This window comes from Malurus melanocephalus, unplaced genomic scaffold, assembly GCF_030028575.1.
Source record: "Malurus melanocephalus ecotype Western Australia unplaced genomic scaffold, MMel_1.1 scaffold_224, whole genome shotgun sequence".
Classification (NCBI taxonomy): domain Eukaryota; kingdom Metazoa; phylum Chordata; class Aves; order Passeriformes; family Maluridae; genus Malurus; species Malurus melanocephalus.
In genome coordinates, this window is record NW_026623456.1 from 869,441 (window position 1) to 891,573 (window position 22,133).

General features: G+C 56.1%; 2 protein-coding genes across 4 annotated transcripts in view; one reads left to right on the forward strand and one right to left on the reverse strand.

The window, feature by feature from the left end:
• LOC130578358 (protein phosphatase 1 regulatory subunit 12B-like) overlaps positions 1 to 9,552 on the forward strand; it is a 50,516-nt gene extending 40,964 nt beyond the window's left edge. For both annotated transcript variants that reach the window (XM_057374383.1, XM_057374384.1), the window contains one exon: positions 6,478 to 9,552. In XM_057374383.1, coding sequence (XP_057230366.1) covers positions 6,478 to 6,564 — 87 coding nt within the window. In that variant the 3' untranslated portion in view covers positions 6,565 to 9,552. The remainder of the gene's footprint in view (positions 1 to 6,477) is intronic.
• A 1,104-nt stretch (positions 9,553 to 10,656) lies between these two features.
• SYT2 (synaptotagmin 2) overlaps positions 10,657 to 22,133 on the reverse strand; it is a 24,020-nt gene continuing 12,543 nt past the window's right edge. Inside the window, exons 2-9 of one of the 2 annotated variants that reach the window (XM_057374377.1) lie at positions 18,753 to 18,935; positions 18,474 to 18,643; positions 17,152 to 17,268; positions 16,786 to 16,953; positions 16,457 to 16,624; positions 15,936 to 16,053; positions 15,203 to 15,336; positions 10,657 to 14,585 (exon numbers count right to left, since the gene is read on the reverse strand). In XM_057374377.1, coding sequence (XP_057230360.1) covers positions 14,379 to 14,585; positions 15,203 to 15,336; positions 15,936 to 16,053; positions 16,457 to 16,624; positions 16,786 to 16,953; positions 17,152 to 17,268; positions 18,474 to 18,643; positions 18,753 to 18,918 — 1,248 coding nt within the window. In that variant the 5' untranslated portion in view covers positions 18,919 to 18,935 and the 3' untranslated portion in view covers positions 10,657 to 14,378. Of the gene's footprint in view, positions 14,586 to 15,202; positions 15,337 to 15,935; positions 16,054 to 16,456; positions 16,625 to 16,785; positions 16,954 to 17,151; positions 17,278 to 18,473; positions 18,644 to 18,752; positions 18,936 to 22,133 lie in introns of both variants that reach the window. The other variant, XM_057374376.1, reaches the window with a different exon arrangement.

The window sequence follows — 22,133 nt, forward strand, 5'->3', positions numbered from 1 at the left end:
GGATGGATGGATGGATGGATGGATGGATGGATGGATGGATGGATGGATGGACGGAAACAGGGATGGATGAGTGGACACTCACAGTGGTGGATGGATGGATGATGGATGGATGGATGGATGGATGGATGGATGGATGGATGGATGGATGGATGGATGGATGGATGGATGGATGGACAGGTGGATGGACAGGTGGATGGATGGATGGACAGAAACAGGGATGGATGAGTGGACACTCACAGTGATGGATGGATGGATGGATGGATGGATGGATGGATGGATGGATGGATGGATGGATGGATGGATGGATGGATGGAAGGGATATGTTGAGCAGGATCTCGCTACTGAGGTGTCACTGCAGCTTTCCTGCTGTTGGTTGACTGTAGCTTTGTCCTGGGATCTGTTGATTTGTGCAGTCAGAATTGCATTGGTGTGTCCAAGGAGCTKCTGTGTCAGTTTGATAGTCTCAGGGGCTCAAGCCCTGTCCTTTGCTGGCTCCCTGCCTTCCCTCTCTTGCTTCCCTTGGTTCTGCAAAGCTTTTCAAAGCAGTGTCTTGATTCTTTCATGGAGAGTAAAGGAAGTGCTTTTGGACAGCTAAGAATGGAGCTAATGGTTGGGGGTACACAAAGTGCTTCAGTTTTGTACGGGAATGAGCCCTTGGACAGAATGTCCTGGAATGCAGTGGATTCCTTTCCAGCTGCAGCCAGTCACAGAATCCCGGACTCGTTTGGGTTGGAAAATGCTCCAAGCCCTGTCCAGCCTGGCCTTGGACACTTGCAGGGATGGGGCAGCCACAGCTGCTCTGGGGAACCTGATAGTGCAGGTTGAGTGGATTGTCATGGTGTTTGTGTGACTGTAGATTTATTCATGGTGCTCCTGGTTCAGGACAGACAGTGACCACCATTTGAGTGCTTTCTGCTAACGAAATGTGAGAAAGGAACCCTCTTCCCCTTCTCTCTGTCTGCTTCTGTCACTATGAGCTCACAAGTAAGAGGATATGGAGAGGAATGTGGTGCATTGTGGGACTGCCTTGGTTTGGGACGGATTTTGTTGAACTTACAGCTCTTCTCATGGATGTTTCCCTTCTTGCCTGCCCCTGCCCAATGTTGGGGCTCCCTCCATCATGCAGRACAGGTTCATGCTCAAGAGGGGGCCTTGTTCTCATGACCCAGCTGCCTGAATTCTCGGGAGGAAGGAGGGGCAGGGATGCCACTCAGGAAGCAGCTCTGCAGCCCTCAGCTTCTCCCAGCATCCGCAGTGGTGTCAATGTACAGCCCATGGATTCACTGTGCCATTACTGGGAACAGCATCATCCTTGTGGTGCTGGGATGTCTGCATGGCTTGTACCATTTCCCTGTTCTGCTTCCTCATGGCTTTTCTGTTCCCTGCCTCCCATTACTGCTGTACCTGTGCATGCCTCAGTTTGTACCCATGCCCAGTTTGTACCTGTGCATGCCCCAGTTTGTTCCTGTGCAAGCCCCAGTTTGTACCAATGCCTAGTTTGTATTTGTACCCAGTTTGTATTTGTGCAAAACCTGGTTCATATCTGTGCCCAGTTTGTACCTGTGCCCAGTTTGTACCTGTGCAAGCCCCAGTTTGTACCTGTGCAAGCCCCAGTTTGCACCTGTGCTCAGTTTTTATCCCTGCCCAGTTTGTACTCATTCCCAGTTTTCACCTGTGCCCAGTTTGTACCCATGCCCAGTTTTTACCTGTGCCCAGTTTGTATCCCTGCCCAGTTTGTACCCATGCCCATTTTTCACCATGCCCATTTTGTAGGTGTGCAAGCCCCAGTGTGGGGCTCGATCTCTGCCCTGTCCTGTGCTCCCCGTTGCCTTTGTCACCAGGGATGCCCTGCTGGCACATCCCCACTGTGAGAGAAGCTCTCCTCCAGGCTCCTCTTCCTAAAGTGAGCAGTTTAAGGTTCAGACTTGTCCCCTCTGAAGATCAGAGATAAATAGAGCTCCATGACAGAGAACCTGGGCAGGGATGAACACCCCAAACCCCTGAGGCAGGACTGAGCCTGGGTAGACCCAGGAGCATCACTCCTGGTGATGGACAGGTGAGGGACATCACCTGTCTCAGTGACCTGCCCTGGGACAGTGACACTTCCAGGTGCTGCTGTCTGTGCCTTAAGGATCTCCCAGGAAGCTCTGATCACTCTTTGTTCCACACAGCTGCTTTGGCTTTGAGAGACACATGAAGAAAAGGAATTTTAAAGAAATTCTCAGTTCCCAGCAGTGCTTTCAGAGMCTGTGTAGGTGGTAAGTCACTGGTGATAGGTCTTACAGCAGTTCCCAAGTCCCAGGTCTGTCTAGGTAAACTAGAATGTAATCCTGCTTTGTGTGCAAAATCCCAGTATTTGACCTTTTTAAAATCTTTGGGGCCCCTGGAGAAAGGGCTGGTTCCAGAATATCCTTGCTGTGTTGTCAGGCTTTCCCCATCCAGCACTCACTGCTACTAATTTCTTTTTAATTTCTTTTTTTCTTCCACTGCCTGTGGACTAAACGCTCATTTCTGTGCCCATTCGTTTCCATGATGTTCTCTCTGTATTTCTCTGTCCACTCCTCTCACTCTCTGCAGAATCTCCACCAGCTCAAACAGATTCACACTCTGAGGCAGTTGAACGAGCAGCTGCTGGCTGAGAACAGGGCTCTGACCCGGGTCGTAGCCAGGCTTTCCCTGCCYGCCAAGCCCTCGGAGTCAGAGGAGCTGTAGCTGCTTTCCCTCCGGCTCATCTCGCCTCTCTCTTGCACTCTTCCAGGCAGGTCTCCGTTTCCTGGCCGGGCTCTTCCCTCCTTGCTCTCAGGGTGTCTGGTGAAGCTTGTGGCTCCAAAGCTTGTGGCAAAGGAACTCAGAATTCCAAGAGCATGGTGCTGCTGCCACGGCAGGGCTTTGCTGGAGTTCTGCTCGCCCCGCTGGCTCTTGCTCTGCTTGGCAGATGCTGCTGCCCTTGCCAGCTTGGCCTTGGAGGACAGCTTTGGGGTGACTTGGCAGTGCCAGCAGCCCTTGCCCGGTGTTTTGCCTTGAAACAGATTCACTGAATGGTTTGGCTTGGAAGAGACCTTCAAGCTCAATCTCCTTCCACCCCCCACCATGGGCAGGGACACCTTCCACTAGACCAGTTTGCTCCAAGCCCTGTCCAAACCTGGCTTTAGACACCTGAAAATAGGTGGTTTATGCTATGTGTCTGTTTATAATAGAATTTTTTTTTTAATTGGACTTAGTTCAGGGAGAAGTTTGGCACTCAACAAATCAGATTATCCAAAGTCAAGGTGAACAGTGTTGGAAATTTTCCAGGATGTTTTGAAAGGTGAAGCTTTTAGACAGAAGAAAAACTACAAACTGAGCTGTCCTTAGCAGGTTTATTTGGTCACTTAACAAAAAAGGACAAGTTCCTTTCCTTATTTTAAATGGAGATTTTTGAGTCTGAGTTCAGAGGCTCAGCACCCCTCTGCCTCCTGTGGGCTGGCACAGGGTGGGGGATGCAGCAGGAGCCAGACCAGGGGCTCTCTGTGTTTTCATCTTCTGTTTTAAATCCAATGCAGGACAATTAATGTTTGAAACCCAAGGACAAGTCTTCCCTAAGCTTTGGCCTCATGCATCACAGTTAAATTACATTCCTTCCTGCTACTTCATTGGTTCAATGCTAAAATAAAGCTGTGAATGCTCCTTTCTTGGGGCCCTACCTGTCCTTTGCAGGTTAGTAGGGATATTCATATCCCTTCAGACACAGAAGCTGTGTGCTCTTGAGGGCTGGAAGTGGCACCACAGTATAAAAAAAAATCTATTCTTAGCACACAAATTATATCAAGGCTGATTAACCGTAGAAACAAACTAACCAGGGGAATTGTGGCTTCCACTTTCCAGGAGTCTCAGCTCAAGCCCACATGTGTGTCACAAGGGCTGGGAGAGTCGGGTGTCGTGTTGTGTGCCCTGGATTGTGCAGATGGTCAGGTGAAATGATCTCAGGTGAAATGATCTCACAGCCCTTCTGGTTTTAATATGTGGAAGTGTCCTCCAACCTGACCCCGTCTCATTCCATGAGTTTGTCATTCTCTTTCCCCACATGTTTTGAGATCTGGGAGGGAAGATTGGGCAAAATTTTTTYCCAGACTCAAAGAACTGATGTTTTSMAACCTGCAAGTCACCTCTCTCCATCCTGGGAGGATGTTATCACTTCCCTTCCACCCACACTCTGCTCTGTCTGGCTGAGGCTCATCCTTCCCTCCTCACTTACAGGTTTGCAGCTCCCTGCCAGTGCCTGAGCTGGGGGAGAGCTGTGGTCTGCGAGCTCTGCTGATTTATTTTCAACTCTGTTAGTAGGTCTAACACAGGATATTGCTGTTGTGTGTCAGCTGTGCCTCGGTGTCTGTGGACATCACAGCTGGACAGCTATGTCACTGGTTTGAGCTCTGCCGCATGTTCCACACTCTGGCAGCAGTGGTGCTTTTCAGTGAATGTCATTTTCCCAAATCCACAGAATTTCTGAGGGCCCGCTTTCTCCCCTGTCCCAGCTAACTCACAGCCCTACCCTTCAGAGCAGCCCTCAGCCCAAAACGAAGTTTACAGCGACACTGCATCATGGTTAGAGCTGCTTTCCAAGCCTCTTCCCATGGGGTTAATTCCACCCAGCTCGAGGCTACTCTGCCTCCAGGGGAGGAGCCCCTGGGCTCACACTGTGTGAGGCTGATGTGTGGCTTTCCGGAATCCTCACTGGCTGTTGGTGGAGCCGGATTATGGCCAGGAAACCTGTCCAGAGATGCTTATTTCACGTGTTCTTACACTCCTTCATTTTCAGATCAATGTGTGAGGCACAGCCCCATCGGGCTCCAGCTGAGCCCTGGCACTGGGGTGATTCTCTCTGGCATYGCTCCTGAGAGCCTGGGACAGATTCTCTCCACCAAAGCGGGTGTCAGGACTTCACAGCCCCGTAACCACAGTGCAGGGCCACCCCAGGCAGTGACAGGGGCCTGCAGGGAATGTCCAACTGAAGCCCCTCTGGGTGCTGGGGCTCTTGCAGGGCACTGGGAGGCACTGGTGCTGTGAGTGTCAGGTGAAGCTCAGGAGGAAATGGAGGAGTGCAGAGATATCCAGGGCTCTCTGTCTCTAAGCTCCTGAGCCTTTTGGTAATGGCGCTGCCTCTTGTTTGACCATGAGAAATGGCACAAGGAGCCGTGAATGCTGTTCTGGTGACAGCCCAGCCATGGTGATGCACCTGTCACACCAGCACTGGGTCCAGCGAGGCACATTCAGCATCAGTGGCTGGAGCTCTGGCCAGCCCAGCACATGGATTTACCCTTTCCACAATATCCCACCAACCTCTCCTCCCTCTCTGGCAAAACCTCCTACCTGAAGTATCCACCACCAGTGCCCACAGGGCTGGAATTGGGTGTGTTGGGGCCACTATGACTTGGCCTGACTGTGAAGGAAGGGAATTGCTCTGGTGGKAGCTGGCACTGGCCTGGGAGTTGCCTGCACTCAGAGCTAGTGATCATGGAGGGACTGCAGGWGGAGGGGGGCAGAGCATTGTGGTCAAAGCTGGAACACAATGGGAGGAAGGAGAAGATTCAGTGCAGATTTTTAATTGGAGGGAATTCCTCCAAGTTGCACCTTGACAGAGAAGTGGTGGCTGAGCTCACACAGGTGCCATGGGTGTGATCCCACAGTGCCCTGGGTGCTCCTGCAGCCTCGGAGCTGGTCACTCKGTGATCTGCTGGCACCTGTGGTGGCAGTGACCCCTTGTGTGTCACACTCCTCACAGGAGCAGGGTGTCTCCTTCTGGTGCTGGGAACAGTCCGCTGAGGGTCACTCACCTGCAGCAGGGAAAGCAGGGGCAGTCAGCAGGGTTTGTGCCAATGGAAAATGCTGGAAGGGTCTTGTTGAAGCTGCTTTTTCTCTATTTGCAAAGTGCTTGGGCTTTTGTCTGTGTTGCAACCTCAGCTGAGCACCCAGGAGGTGTCTCCAGTGTCAGTGTGTTCTGCCAGTCCTCTAACTTGGCACTTGTATTACACATGCTGGGGTCTCGAGGAGATTTGRGTATTCTAAAGAGATTTGGCAAGGTCCAGTCCTAAGTGAATATTTCAGACCTTTGGTTTCCCCTTTAGTCCTGGCATGATGGAAAAAGCAAATCAGGAAAACCAGCTTTGTTGTTGTCTGCTGAGCTGCATTTAGCCTCTGGGCACAGGTTTGGGATGAAACCTCTCAGAAATGGTTCCTGCCCTGCCAGCCCAGCCCTGAGCTGCTGCTGGGGCCGTGACCTCGCTTCGCACCAGGGGCTCCCTGGCTCGGGGCTCCCTGGCTCAAGGGAGTGTGTGCTCAAGTGCTGTGCTCGAGGCCCCTCTCACCCCTCACGCCTGGCAGCCAGTTTGTGAAAGCTCTGGCGCTGCTGTGGAGCCATGGAAGTGCTGGGTGGAGGGGATGCAGCGTCCCCTCGGGTCCCCCGAGCCCCTCTGATCCCACCTTTTCTTTGTCTCCTTGCAGATTTTGACAGAGCTGAAGTCAGACAACCAAAGGCTGAAGGATGAGAATGGAGCCCTCATTCGTGTCATCAGCAAACTCTCCAAATAGGAATCCTGAGCAAAGGCAGGACAAGGAGGGGTGTCCTACACCAGCTGCCAACCCCACCACCAAGCCCGTCCCCTGTCCTTCCCATCCCGTACAGCAAGCGTTTCAGCCATGGGATCAATGTCACACCTGCCTTGCCCTGCCCTTTGCTGTACATTCCCTTTCTACCCCTATTGCCCCCCGACACACCCCCTGCCATTTTATTTTTTAATTTAAGCATGTTGTGGTATCTCGGACATTTTATTCAAGGGAGAAATGTGAGGACGGGGTTTGAGCTGCCAAAACTTCTTCCAGAAGCCCAGTGTTTKGTGTTGGACTCGGACATGAGTGGGAAGCTCCTGCTGTAAAACGTGACACCTGGAGAACTGATCCAGCTATCAAAGCCCTTTACAGGTGGGAAATGTGAACACGGGCTAGGACTCTGAGGGTGCATATCAGCCCACCGAGATGGGGGACTCTGGTTAAATGTGATGCTGTGAAAGCCACCAGAGCTCATGTTTCTCACAGGCTGATGAGCTGCTTTGCACAGAGACATTCTTCTCTTGCCCCAATAGATTGAGTCTTTTACTGAAGATAAGATTTTGAGCCTGTTCAGTAATATCAGCAATGACACTGTGTCAGACCCTTATCCCTCACCCTCCCTTTCCCCCACAGCCTGGTGATCCCATGGTACATGCTGTCCTTCCCGGGCTCCTGTCTCTGTTTGGTCGCACCCAGTTGTACCTGGACTTGTKTTCCTTGGGGCAGGATGTGTCACAGGCTCTTGCCAGGCTTTCTGAAGGACAGACTTGAACCCCTGCAGAGCCTCTGCTTCCCTCACCCGTGTGTGAGTGTCAATCACCTTGCAGGGAGCTGTGCCCACACCAGAAACCAGCTTCCCCTTCCTAACAGCCAACTGGGACATTCTCCTGCTGCCTCCTTGAAAGCAGGGCCCTGTAGCAGAGTCTGGTCTGGTGTTTCAGGTCCCCCCCTTTGATTTGCAGCAGGATTTGTAGAGAGGGAATGCCAGCATCCTGTCCCACAGACCTGGGAAAGGTCAGGCTGTGTCAGTTCAGATGGACCAGGAACTGCTGGTCACCATGATGGAAATCTTCTAACCTGTCAAAAACTTGTGATAAGCCTTGACCTTGAAGGAAACCTCCAGAAATACCCCTGTTTAATGTTACATGCACTCAGAACAATTTGGAATTGTTCTTTCCATGGGCATTTAGACATTGGCTCCTCTCTTCATGCTGTGGACATCAGGTCTGTTGAACTTCCCCTTAACAGACCCCTCTCAACCAATACYTTCCCTCTCAGAGACATTTTGCTGTACCCAAAACTCTCCTGTCTACATCCTTCCTATTTGTCCTTTCATCCCTTTGTCCTTGGACTCCCCACTCTGTCTGGCCAAGGGCAGCAGTTCTTGGTCACTGAACCTGGAGGTGGCCATGGAGCAGCTCTGCTGGCTCTGGCTGGGGGGACTCTCCACTGTCAGAGAGATGACATACTTGAACATGAGCAGAATACTTGAGCTTGTTCAACAGGGTAAAATTACCGGGCAATCCTGGGCTTTTTTGAACCTTCTGCTGGTTATTGCCTCAGAAAGCATCTTTATTTTCCTCTCCCTGGGTTTTTTTTTGTATTTTCCCCCCCCCCCCCCAGTTCTCCATTTTCCCCCCTTCCCCTCCCTGTCCTGCCTGTTTCCACCTCTCTTGCTCTTCCTGGAGCTGCCAGTTTTCCCCAGGCAGTTCTGACCACAAGTTTCCCTGCTGCTGAGCTTTGGGAGGAAGAGACCAAAGCTGGTAAAGGCATCAGGGGGTCTGCAGAGTACTGCCTAAGCCAGGCATCCTTTTTATATTCCTTGATTTTAACCCTGCTCTATTTAACAGCTTTAAGTCTTGAGATCCGGTCAATGCTTGCCCTGCACGCCRTTCCCTCTTGGTGCACTCTTTATGTGAATACTTCTGCCGTTCTTGATGTTTTCTCTCTTGGTGACCCGCTCCCCGCTTCAGCCTCGGGCTCTGGCTCCGGTCAGGAGATCAGGGGCTCAGGAGCCCGGTCCCTTCTGTGCAGAGGAGGAGACGCTCCCCAGCTGGGCTGTGCTGGGCTGGCACCTCCGGCCACGCGTCCCAGCACGACGAGGAGGAGAGTTCAGAATAAAGATCCTGTTCTTCTCACAGGCGGGTTCCTGGCAGCAGGAAGAAGCCTGGTGTCTGTTTTAGGGAGAGGGTTCAGCCCAATCYGACAAATCCATCCCACACTGATGTTTTGCCCCTTCCTACCAGGACACTCGCTGCGCTTTCTCCTAAGGAACGGAGTGGAAAGGCTGTGGGAGGCTCGTTCCTCTCAGTGGCACCTTGCAAAGCCAAACCACTTTAGCTGAAGTGTCTGCTTAGCACTGAATTCTCCCGAGCCCTGCCCAGGGGAAGGGCCCCCACGACTCAGTGTCCCTGATTAGCCAAAGCTGTGAGCATCTCGTGGTGATGGCCCAACTGCAAACCAAATTCTTGAGAATGGATTTTTTTTTGTCTCACTTCACACTTGACATAATCAGTGCACTGAGGAGGTGACAAACAGGACACCTCGAACCCTGTGCTTGGAGCAGGGTGCGGAGCTAGTAGGTTTTAAAACTGATCCCTCTTGGAACCAGAGCATTTGCCAGACGTGGTCTCCCTTGGGGAACACGAGCTTTTTTTTCTAAGCAATTGCTTGGGGTGAGTTAATTTTTATTGCTTGGGGTGAACCCGCCTTTTTGTGGCTGTGAGTTTGATGATGGCTCTTTGTAAATAAACTCCTTGGAGAAGCAGGACTGGCTGACGAGATGGGGAGAGAATGTATTTTTATGCAACTTTTGAGTGGCCTTTCAAACCCTGAGATGAATGATTTGTTTTACTGGTTGTTGTTATATAGTATTATAAGTATTATGTGTTTGAAAGTTTGGGAATAATATTCACAGCTATGATGCTTGTAAACACAACAGTATTTATAAATGAATAAAATAAGAGTTGATAAAATAGAAGCTGTGACTTGCTTTGATCTTTCTGGAATTACAAGTTGTTTGATCAAAAATTCCCTGTTTCTCCCAAAATTCTCATGGCATAACAGTATCCATCAGCCATAAAAGCACAGATGCTCTGCAGCTGCAACACAGGTGCCTGTTCAGGGGAAGTGAAACGAAGGAACTGGGATGCACATCCCTGTGGGAAGGTGAACAGGAGAGGGTCCCATCTCCTCCTCAGCACCACGCTGGGGGTCACGCCCATCTCCCACTGCGGTGGCAAGCCCTGTTTGCTCAGAAGTTTGGTCACAGGCAGAAGGTGGTGACACATCTGGCAACCTCTGTCTCAGGTGAGGCTGCTGGAGCCTCCAGATGTTTCAGTCTTTGGAAGTGGTTGGTGCAGGCTGAGCTCYTCCCTTGGGGATGGGGATGTCCAGCATCTCTGGGGCAGGATGTGACTGAATGGACAAGACTCTGCTGTGGGTGGAGAATTCCTTTGGTATTTCCCACCCGTGCCCCATGTCTGGTCCAGCCATGCTTGGCTGGGGCTCAAGGCTGCCAAGAGCACAAGTCAGAGGGAGCTGGGGGGGGAGGGGGGGCTCATCCTGGAGCAAAGGAGGCTCAGGGGGAACCTTGTGGCTCTGCACAACTCCCTGACAGGAGGGGGTAGCCAGGGCGGGTTGGGCTCTGCTCCCAGGGAACAGGGACAGGACAAGAGGAAGTGGCCTCAAACTGTGCCAGGGATGGTTCAGGCTGGATATTGGGAAAAAATTCTTCCTTGAAAAGGTTGTCAGGCACTGGCACAGCTGCCAGGACAGTGGTGGAGCCACCATCCCTGGAAGCGTTCAAGTGGCACGTGAATGTAACACCTGGGACACGGCTCAGTGCTGAACATGGCAGTGCTGGGTTAAAGGTTGAACTCCGTGATCTTAAAAGGCATTTCCAACCTAAATGATTCTATGATTYCCCGTGTTGTGGAGGCCCTGGGCCCTTGTGGAGCTCCACCAACATCTCCATCCCTCCATCATCCTTGGGTTCACTTTCCCGGGTGCTGCCCGTCATTGCAGATGCCCCGTGAGCCCCAGCAGCAAAACCAGAAGGGAGCCAGCTCATTTCAGCTCGTTTCTTTAATAAGGAGACAGAGATCATTACAAAATAACCATCAAACGATCAGAGACGGAACAACAGAGTCCACACGAGGGGAAGGGGCATTAAAAGCAGCTTCCGCCGGAGCCGAGCGCTGCGGGGCTGGGATGGGGCAGAGCGGGGCCGGCACTGCGGGTCCAGGAATAGCCAAGCCTGCGACACCCAAAGGAGCTGGCTCCTCCCTCCTAGTCTGGGGGTAAAAAAGGAAAAGAAACCAGAGCCTGTTGCCGAGACTTGTGGCTTCACTTCCTTTTAACCCCGGGAGCATGTCCATGGCACAGCTGGGTTTGCCCCGCGGTGCCCCCAAGAGAGGGGATTGTCAGCTCTCGTCCCCGAAACAGAAACCACCGCCTGGACATGGCAGAAATGACCCAAATTTCTCCAAAAACTTCTTCACCAGCAGCAGGTCGGCTCCAACATCTGTGCCCAGCGTCGTCCCATCCCCTCGCCCGGCGTGACAGCAGCACCCAAGGCCACCGAGGCGGTGACCGGTGCCGCGCGTCCTGGCAGCCTGAGCCCCACGAAACCAGGGGGACGTGGACACATGGGGGGGAAGGGGGTCACGGCTCGCCGTGGGCCCGTCCCCGTGGGGTCCCGGCGCACCGTGCTCTAATATGGCTTCTAAAATTGCTCTGACGGTGAAATGCACCAACGCGACACAGGACACCGAAGCCACGATGTTGCTGCTACCCGGCCATGGGACAAACGCGACAAGATACAGGAACACGACACACATGGACGCCACGGCTGCGACGGTGACAGCTCACCCTCCGCTGGCGGGCCGGGYTTGGCATGCTTTGCTTCTTGGCATTATTTTCTTCTTTTATATGATTTCAATGGGGATTTTCATTTTATTTCGGGGGGAAAGAATCAGGGCGGTGGAGAGCTTTCGAGCGATGAGTTTTGGTGATCGCCGTCTCCTCCCTAGCGGCAGACCGGGGGGTGGGGACGGCAGTGCCGGGGCGGTGGCAGCGCCGCCGGGCTGGGGCCATGCTGCTTCTGCTACGTGGCTGCTTCACATGCACTGCTCGTGGTATATACAGCTATGTCTCCATATATTTTACCTACACACAGCTAAGGGGGGGGTCAGAGGCAGCGCAGATGGCTTCAGTATGTTGGTTGGTTTTCCCTTTTTTATTAAAAAAAAAAATAAATTATGTATTAAAGTCACAGTCTTTCCCCTCCCCCAACGCTTAAAGAGTCTGAATGGAAACCAGCCAGGTGGGATCTCCACTCCCGGCAAGACCCCGGCCGATGYGGTGGGTCTGGGGGTCGGGGATCGGGTGGAGGGGTTGCATCTGGTGTGTGCAGGTGCGATGTGCAGATGTGCAGGTGTACAGATGTGCAGCWGTGCAGATAGGTGTGCAGATGTTCAGCTGTCCAGGTGTGCGGGTGTGCAGCTGTCCAGATGTGCACACCTCCACCTGCTCCCCAGGGAAGGCTGTGGGGCCGTGCCCACTCCCTGACTGCCAGYAGGAGGATTTCAGAGCTCTTTCCAATCCCCCCTCTCTTAACCCATTTCCATGTGAGGCAAACACACCCTCCCCCCCGCCCCCCACTCTGCGGTGCCTGGAGGGGCCCCAAAATGAGACTGAGTCCTGCCAGTGCTCCTGGCCATGGGGCATTGGCCCCCTCCAGCTCCCTGTTATTAAAAGCATGCCAAGACTTCTCTCTGGCTACAGAAGCAGGGCAGAAGCCCATCTGTTGACACTGACACATCCAATAGGAAAAGGAAMTAATTAAAGCTGGAGCTGGCCTTGAGGGACCACTGGCTGGATGACCCCTGCAGAGCCAGCATGGGCCCAGTGCCACCTTCACCAGGGCATGGGCCAAGTGCAAATGCAGTGCTGGTGGAGGTGCTCATTAACGGTCCCTGTCCAACATCTCCTTCCCACACCACAGCTTGGCTATCGAGCCCCAAACCTCCCAAGGATGGAGATGTCCCAACCTGGGGACATGTCCCAGAGCTGCACAACCCTCCAGGGTCACGGGCTGGTCCTCATGTCCATTTGAACCCCCTGAGCTGTGGCTGCCAAGTTTCCCATCGTCTCCCCACTTCCAGAGAGGGTCARGATGCCCCTTGGGAAGCGGAGCTGTGGGAGCTGCCAAAGCACCCGACAGCGCTGGGGTGAGCTCAGTTTTGGCACTTTGTCCCCAGGCTTGGGACACCCTGCACCAAGGTCCCAGCAGAGCTGCTCCAGAGCAGCATCCCCACTTCCAGCACATCCCTGGGGCTCTCCCCTTCACTGCTGCAGTGCCAGAAACCCCAGTCCAGGGAAGCCGAGGGGAGCAGAGCGTGAGGCTGCTGTGGAGCTGGAGCTGGGACAGGGCACAAGCTAACATCAGCGCTCCAATACAGCCTGGGCTGAGCAGGGCAGGGCTGCTGGACCCTGTCCCAGCTACAGAGAACTGTGTTGGCTTTCTGGCTCAGGAGCTTGGCCCAGCAGTGGGAGAAGTGGCCCAGAGAAGCTCTTACCCACAGCCAGGGTCATGGATATGGCTTATCCCCCTGAGGGGAGCAGGACAGGGTGGGTTTGGCAGCCAATAGCCTGGTGGGGAGTAGCAGCTCATGGGGGTCAGGGGCTCTGGTCCCATGCTGGCCCCAGGCTCACTCTTGCCATTCCCATCTGCAACAGGCTGGAGCTCCCCATGACCCCCCAGCTGCCCCCAKGCTGTGCTGGGGTGCCCATGGTGGAACTGAGCCCTGGGACACACGATGGACGGGCTCTGGGGAGACACCTGGTGCTGCTCTGGGGGGCTGCCCCCACCACATCTGGAGACCTCTCATTGTAAACCTGCCTTGTGGAAGCATCTCGATCTACATGATTCACCAAACATGGTGGGACACAGATGCTGCCCCTCTATGGACAAAACAGAGGTGGTGGTGGTGGTGGTGATGATGGTGATGGTGGTGATGGTGGTGATGGTGGTGATGGTGGTGGTGGTGGTGGTGGTCGTGGTCATGGTTGTGGTAATGGTCGTGGTGATCCACCTGGAGCTGCTGGTGCATCCACATCTCACCTCCTTGGAGCAGCCCTCCTGAGGCTCCCTGAACCCAGAGCAGCCCCCACAGCTCCTGCRGCAACACCGAGGCCTTGGCACCACCACAGTGGGATCCACAGCCCCTGTGAACCACTCCTCAGAGAACCCAAACCTGGAGCTGGCCAGGGTCACTCAGCCTTCCTTGTGGATGGCCAGGAGGAGGCATCTGGGTCTCTTCAGAGGCTCTTCTGCACCACTGTTCTGTCCCAGTGCTGGTCATGCCCCAACCAAGCACAGTGGGTTTGATCATCTCGCACCATCAGGCTTCGGTATCACTCCATGCAACGTTCCGTGGCTCCCTGGGGGATGCCAAGGGCAGGATGGCAGCAGCAGTGCTGCAGGCTGGTGACAGCTGCTGGGGAAGGTCCCAGGCATGCCGGTGGCTTGGCACCGGGACGGGTTGGCGAGCAGAGGCAATGGGACATGCAGCAGAAGGAAGCGATGCTGAAGAACAAAAAGAACCATCCAAAAWGAACCATCCATGTCTTTAACCTCTTCCCCTGGAAGCTATTGGGACTGCCTGGAAACCCTTCCAGAGGCATCAAAGGGCATTTCAGCTTAGAACAAAAACCAAAAGGAAGGTTGCAGAACTGAGGTATCCGTAGCTCYGGGTCGACTGTCCGCAGCGCTGCGCCAGCGGCAGAGCTGCCTATTTGTTCTTCCCGAGAGCTGCATCGACTTCCTCCTCGGGCTTCAGCGAGTGCCACTGGGCAATGGGCCGCCGGGGGTTGGCCAGCATGTCGGACCAGTGCCGCAGCTCCGTGCCRGTGGAGTTCAAGCCTGTGAAGATCTTGCCGATGGCTTCGTTCTTGCCCAGCTTGTCGTAGTCCAGCACTGTGATGACCACTTGCACTTTCTGAAGGAGGAAATCTTCAGATGAGTGGAAAGGCACAGTGGCCATGACCCATAGCCCCAGGGTGCCCCAGGGATCCCCCAAGGCTGAGCCCCACCATGACCCATTCTGGGCAGGGCCCCCTCTCTGCTTCCTCCACGTCCTCCCCAAAAGAGCCCAGGGCTCAGTGGGGGCCCAGCTCATCCTGACCTGACTCACATGGCAAAGTTCACCATGGGGTTGTGTAGGGCTGGGCAAGAGCTGTGGGCTACTGGGCAGGAACAAGGGCCATGTGCAGGGGCTTGCACACAATATGGAGGGRCAGAAGGTACTGGCCAAGGGTTCAAAATGCCCCCAGGACTACCCTGTTATGCTGGGGGTGAGCACTGTAGGATCAAGAGCAGAGGAAAGCCCCATTTCAGCTGTGATCTAGGTTGGGGTTTCATCTCCCATGGGTGCTGCCACCCACCTCTGCCCCCACACCAGCCRCCCTCAGCATCAGCCCAGGCCCAGGATGGGGCTGGAAATATCCCCAGGGTCCCAGGAGCCCGGCAGGAGCGACTCAGGCTGCTGGGAAGGCTGCGACAAGGACTCAGGCAGCTTCAGGACATCTCCCATCCCAGGGCAGCCAACACACAAACCTGTATCTGCTCGAAGGGGATCTCAAAGCTGAAGGACTCATTGAAGTAGGGGTTCAGGGTCTTCTTCTTTACTGTGGTCTTCTTCTTCTTCAACCTCTTGCCATTCTGCAGCAGGTGGATCTTCACATAGGGATCTGGGGGTCAGGATGGGGCATCAGCTGAGGTTTCCAGGGGACACCACTGGCCAGGAGACCTCTCACCCCAGGGTGAGGGACAGATTGCCCTGGGTAAGGTACTCTGAAGTTTGTGGATGGACGCCAAAGACAAAATAGTTGGGCTGGAGAGGATTTGTGGGAGCAACTGGCCAAGGGATGGAGCTCTTGTGCATTCACCCAAGCTGGGGAAGGGTCTGGAGAATCAGAGCTGAGGACCCCTGAGCACAGAGCTCAGCCCCAGGATGGGACTGGGAACACTTTCTGAGCACAAAACGGGCTGGGGAGAGAGGTGCCCAGCCCCCAGGTCACRGAGGAGCAGGACCAGGACCAAATGGTCGAGAAGCACTTTCACCACCCAAGTCCTGGTCCTGGACACAGTGGGGGACCAAATTCAAAATGTCCTTCCCCAGTGTCAGGGACTTGTCCCAYGCCCATCTCCCCTCACCCCCAGCCAAACCTTGAGCTGCCCCCAAGGCAGGGGGAGGCACTGGGGGCTCTTCCTGAGCTCTGCCGGATGGATGGCCCCAGAGCCCTTCCCCCAGCAGGGCAGGGGGAGGCTGCCCCTGAGCAGCACCCACCTGAGAGACCCCCGACATCCATCTTCTTCAGGTTCTTGGCCTCCAGGATGCAGACAGTGAGCTTGCCAGCCGTGGGCACGTACCGCAGCGAGATGCAGATGTCTCCCAGCTTCTCTGGCTGCCGAGCAGAGCAGGAGGGGAGATCAAAGCCGTGCCAGTGCCTGGGACTGCCGTGTTTGGACACCATCACACACGCAGGTGCCCCAAACCCTGCTCAGCCCAGGCACAAGCTGGCACCCCATGCACCAACACAAGAGTTTGATCGCTGGGTCCAGGGCAAGCCAGGCCCAGCACAGCATTCAAGATGTTTTATGCTCTTCATTTTTTGTTATAAAAGGTTTTTCCACAGAGGAAGAACAGGTCAGATCCTGTCCAGCAATGACTGCCTGGTGATTCATGGTACCCTGGGACCCTACAGCGATCACCACCCTGAGCACCACAGGGTGACCCTGAGAGCAGAGCTGGCCCCGTGGCCAGCCCCCATCTCAATCCCCCGGCCAAGGGTCAGCCCTGGCTCTCACCTCCTCCTTCTCGCCGCTCTGCAGGTCCCGCCACTCCTCAATGGGCTGGCCCAGGTCCACTGTGTTCATGGGCACCTTCACCTCACCAATGATGTCGTGCTTGGAGAAGCGATCAAAGTCGTAGATGGCCATCACCAGCGTCTTCCCACCCAGCTCCTGGTAGGGGACCTGCACAAAGGGACAAGGACTGGGCTGGCAAGCGGCTCGGAGGACCCTGAGCCAGGATCACCCGCTCCTGGAAGGGAAGGTCAGCAAAGGTCAGCACACAGGACCCAGGGGAGGGACAGGAGTGGGAGATAATCCCTGTGTTAGGGATGAGGGAGGCTCACCTTGAAGGTGAAGGTCTCATTGAAGGCAGGGTTGAGCGTCTTCTTCTGTACTTTGGTCTCGTACTTCTTCTTCTTGTCAGGGAGCAGGAACACCTTGACATAGGGGTCTGAGGTGCCACCCATGTCCAAAGCTGGCAGCTCGGCTGCTTGGAGGATCCCCACTGTGAGCTGGAAGGGCAGAGGAGGCCTCAGTGAGACAGCCCAGCTATGTACTGCAGCTGCCGACGACTCATCTCCAGCCCCACATGGGGCAGGACCTCCTGTGTCACAGCACCCGGCTCCTCCTTCCCTCATGTGCCTCCCTGGCCCCTCAAACCCCGCCCTGGGCAATCCCCACCCCTCAGTGAACCCCAGCCCCTCCATCACCTGGTTCGCCTGGAAATCGTAGTCCAGCGAGAACTGCAGCTTGCCCAGGTTCTCTGGCTCCTTTTCCTCTTCCTCACCCTCCCCCTCTGTCAGACCCGTCTCTGCGTCATCATCATCCTGTTGGTCCTGCAAGGGCAGCCGAGGTGTCCAGYGGGATGGTCACACCCCACAGCCCCAGCCCCACACCACTGGGGACCTCAGCACCCCAACCCTGCTGGCACCTCAACACCCAGGTTCTCCCCAGCAGTAGGAGGAGATCCCCGTGCTGGGGCCAGGAAGCACTGGCWGGGCAGCCCAGGGGTGGCACCGGCCCCACGGCTGCCAGGGACCCCCCAGTGCTGCTCCAGCCAGATGATGTGGAGGCTGCCAGGATCCACAGGACAAGGGATCRTCTCCCGTGGAGGGAGGTTTGGTGATTGCAGTGGTGGGTCCTGACCCCCCTTACAGCCAGAGCTCAGGGCTGATCAGGGCCATTTGCAGGCTCTGTAGGCTCAGGAACAGACACATCCCAACCGTCCCCAGAAAATGCACCCCAAGCACAGCCCATGGAGTGGGAATCCCGGCTCCTCACCCCCTCTTGGATGTGACCCCAGTCCCTCATCCCTCCCTGGAAGCCGATGATGGAGGAGTCTCCTGTGACACTTACGTGGAGGGTGTCCCAGGGCAGGGAGGCAGCAGGGCAGCAGGGCAGGAGGGCAAAGAGAGAGGCGTTACACAGACACCAAGGGACCCAGGCACAGAGGGGGATCAGGGCTGGGACCACCCCACGGAGCCCCAGAGGGCCCAGCCCTTGCTCTCCACTGGGGAACCCCACCCCAYATCTCCCCCCGTCCCTGCTCCAGCCCTGTCTGTGTGCCCATGGTGCCCACATGGCCCTGCAGAGCAGGAACAGACACCCAAAACCTCCCACCCCCTCSAAATGCACTGAGGTGGCCCCAAGCCCATGGGTCCCAAAGCCCACCCTGGGCTGACCCCCAGGATGAGGTGCAGCACCGCTGCTTCACCACAGACTTTTTGTGGATGCCAAAATAGAGTGTTGGACGTGGTGGCTGGCCCTTCCCTCTYAGCTAAAGGCTGAGAAATGAGAGTGACCCCGAGGGAGGTAGGGGACACAAGGGGTTAAATCAACATTTCCTGGYTCTGGTGCCCATTGACAGCTTGAGCCTGGTCCCACRTGGGCCACCAGGCACCACAAGAGGACAGTGCTGCTGTCTCAGGTCCAGGCTCCACCATCCCATTCCTGGTGGCTCTACCCCAATCTGCTGCCTGACCCATGAGTGCCCCAACACAGTCATTGACCAGGTGGCCCAGCAGGATGTCACCTGGTTGCCTGACTTCATGTCCTTCATGTTCATGGCGTTCTTCATGCCTTTGCCCTTCTCCTTCTTGTTCTTCTTCTTCTTGCAGCAGCACTTCTTGCAGATGCAGAAGCAGCAGGTGAGGATGAGGAGTCCGGCCACCACRGCGATGGCAATCAGGGCCCAGGGTGGCACTGTGGGGGACAGCCAGCGTTGTGGTCAGCTTTGTTCCACATGTGGTACTGGGGCCAGCACAGGGGGGTCATCAGGAGGGGAACACCCGGGAGAGGAGCAGCTACTTACGGGGGATTTTGTTGAGCTCATTCATGAACTTGTCCCTCAGCTTGGTGAACATGTCCTCCTTGCTCTCGCCCGGCCCCGCGGCCTCGGTGGAGTTCTCCATGGTGCCCATGGGCAGCGTGCTGGCCGTGGCCTCTGGGGCCATCATGGACGCTTGCTTGAACGTCATGGTGGGTCAGGGGCTCCCTGAAACACAACAGCCCCTCGGAGGTCACACAGGTCCCTGCTGACACCACTCCTCATGGTGTCCCCAGGACAGAGCCTGTGTGGACAGCAGGGCTGCACCAGGACACCCCACCCTCAGACCCAGTGTCCATGAGAGGGCACCTGGATCCCCARTGTCCATGAGAGGGCACCTGGATCCCCAGTGTCCATGAGAGGGCAYCTGGATCCCTCACAAGCCATGGGAAGCCCAGCTGGCCTCTGCATTTCCTGGCCTTTGACATCTCCAAAGTCACCGAGCATCACCCAGCCTTGCATCACTGATGGTGCCAGTTTTGAGCCTCCTGGGGACAATGGGGACACTCGTGGGGGGATGTTCACCTGGCAAGGCCCCATGGGATGAGGGAGGGGGTTTTCAACCTCAGGAGAGATAAATGAGGCCATTCTGGACAAATCCAGCCCCCCCATCTCCTGCTTTTCTCAGGCAGGGACCTGGGCATGGGGCACCTGCAGGGACCCAGCRCTGGTGATACCCTCAGGACTTGCTCCCAGCCCCAGCGGGAGCTTCCAAGTCTGGGAACAGAAGAGGAGCAACACACTGCTCTTCTTGCAGCCCCCAGAGGGCTTTGGCAGGGCACATTTGAAGGATGGAGGAGGAGAGATGAGTTGGCTCTACAGTGGTGGGTTCAGTGTGCAGATCAGTGGGTCAACGTAATGTCCCTTAATGTACCACATCATGGGTGGCTCAAGGCTCCTGCCCCCACCTCCCAGCCCTGCAGGGCTCCCCTGTCCAGCCCGGCTCCTTTGTGGTGCCAGCRAAGGGGTTCAGGTCACAGCACAGTCCAACATGCTCAGCACCCCCTCCCCAGCCCAGCCTGGGCTGGTCTGAACTCCTGTCAAGGATGGGGACAGCCAGTCCTGCAAATGGGGCTTTGACTGCTGCAAGCAAACCTGGGACAAAGTGACCCACAGCCCAGCTCCAGCCCCAAAGTGTCCCCMCAGCCCAGCTCCAGCCTCAAAGTGTCCCCACAACACAGCTCCAGCCCCAAAGTGTCCCCACAGCCCAGCTCCAGCCCCACAATGTCCCCACAGCCCAGCTCCAGCCCCTTCTCTTCAAGCAGCTTGAAGAGAAGACCACAGCAGGGAAGAATGCCAGGGAATGAACAGTGGGGTTAAGGAGAACACCAGGCTCTCCAGCAGGGAAAGCGAAGAGACCAGCAGGAGCACAGATATACCCAGGAAGGAGTTTCAGGGGACAGGTGAGCTGTGGCTGGGGTGCATCCCCTTCCCTGCATCTCTTCTTCCCTCCTCRCCCTTGAGAAGCCTCCTCACCCAGAATATCACTCTCCGGCACCGGGTGCTCCTCTGCCCTGGGAAAGGAGCGTTCTCACCTCAGAAAAGCCATCCAGAGAGCCGTGGGGACGCTGYTGCCCCAGAGTGATGCTGCCATGTGTCTCCAGCTGTCACTCAGGTGAATCAAACCCTGAGTCACCCAGAGTATGGCTCCACATCTGGACACCTTCTTCCTGCACCGCTGTCCGCAGGGGAATATGGTGTGGGGGTCTGGGGGCCCCCGTGGGGCAAAGGCCGTCCTTCACACACCACAACGAGGGGATTGTGTGACTCCCATCCACACAAGGTTCCTGCTGCCAGCACAGGCTCTGCTACCGGCCACCGCYACCTCCCACCCCACGGAGGGGCTGCCACGAACACCAGCATTGGCACCACCCAGCCCTGAAACCCGGCACTGGGGAGCTGCAGCAGGGTGTATCCCACAACCCCCTCATCCTGCTCGGGATAAACCAGGAGCTGCTGCATTTAACCCCTACCCAGCTGAGGGTTATTTGATGCCAAGGGCCACGAAGGTTTCCCAAAGCTTCCAGCAGCTGAGGACACCTGGGTATGTCCTGGGTTTGTCCCCATCGCTGTCCAAGTGCACCAGGGTGGGTGGGATGGCACATGGAGACTCAAGGCTGCTGGGGGCAACACCTGCGCTGGATCCTGCCCCCTCGGCCTGGGGCAGGGAGGGCAGGCAGAGGGGCAGTGTGATCCTGCCCCCTCGGCCTGGGGTGGCAATTCTGGCTCTGCCCTGCACTCATGGACAAAGGGTGTGGGATCCCTTTGCCTGCCAGCTCCCCAGAAAGCCTGAGGTGGAAGCCAGGGCTGCACCCTACCACAGCACACCCCAGGGCACCCGCTGTGCGCCCAACCTGCCACAGGAGGCGAGCAGCACCCGGAGGGGGCACCTGCAGGAGTCGACCCTCCTTCCAGAGCTCAGRGCCAGCCCAGCACTGCAGAGTGACCTCGGCGACGCTGCGACGGTCTCGGGGCTGCTCCGGCAGCCGCCAGCCCCAGGGACGGGCACAGCCGGGCACGCCCCGCAGCCCGCGGGAGCGCACAGCTGGGCACAGCTGGGCACAGCTGGACACGGGCAGGGTGAGCGCTGGCTGCGCACCCGAGACCGTGAGTGTGCAAGGGCCAATGTGTGTGCACAGCGGTGTTTGTGCACTGGAGGGTGTGTGCGTGTGTGCACGCGTGGAAATGGAGGTGCAAGCTGGTCTGTGCACTTATGCAAGCACGTGTGCACGGGATATGCAAAGGTATGAACACTTGTGCAAGGTGCGTGCACAGGGTATGAATGCGTGTGCATGTGCGTGTGTGTGTATGTGTGTGTGTGTGTGTGTGTGTGTATGTGTGACTGTCAGTGCTTGTGCCCATGCTGACTGTGCAAATGCTCGCCCGGGAGCGTGCCCGTGGCCGTGCACACCCACCCAGGGCTGTGTCACTCGTGTGCTCCTGCCGCGCCCGTGGGGCTCTGCCAGCAGCCGCAGGTGGGTGTGCATGTCCCCACGTGTGCGTGTCCCCGTGTGTGCATGTCCCCACGTGTGCGTGTCCCCGTGTGTGCGTGTCCCCGTGTGTGCGTGTCCCCGTGTGTGTGTCCCCGTGTGTGCGTGGCACTGCCTGCAGCCTGTGCAAGAGCTTGCACACACACAGACACACGCACACACATGCACATACATGCACACACAGACACGCACACACGCACACATGCACACACACACACGGTCACACACACACACACACACACACCTGTCACACACACACAGACATGCACACGCACATGCACACACATCCCCTCTGCGTCCCCCCGTCGTGTGTGGGTGCCTCGGGGCGGGGGCCGTGGGGGGCTCTGGGGCAGGGATGCAGCGCAGGCTCTTGGCC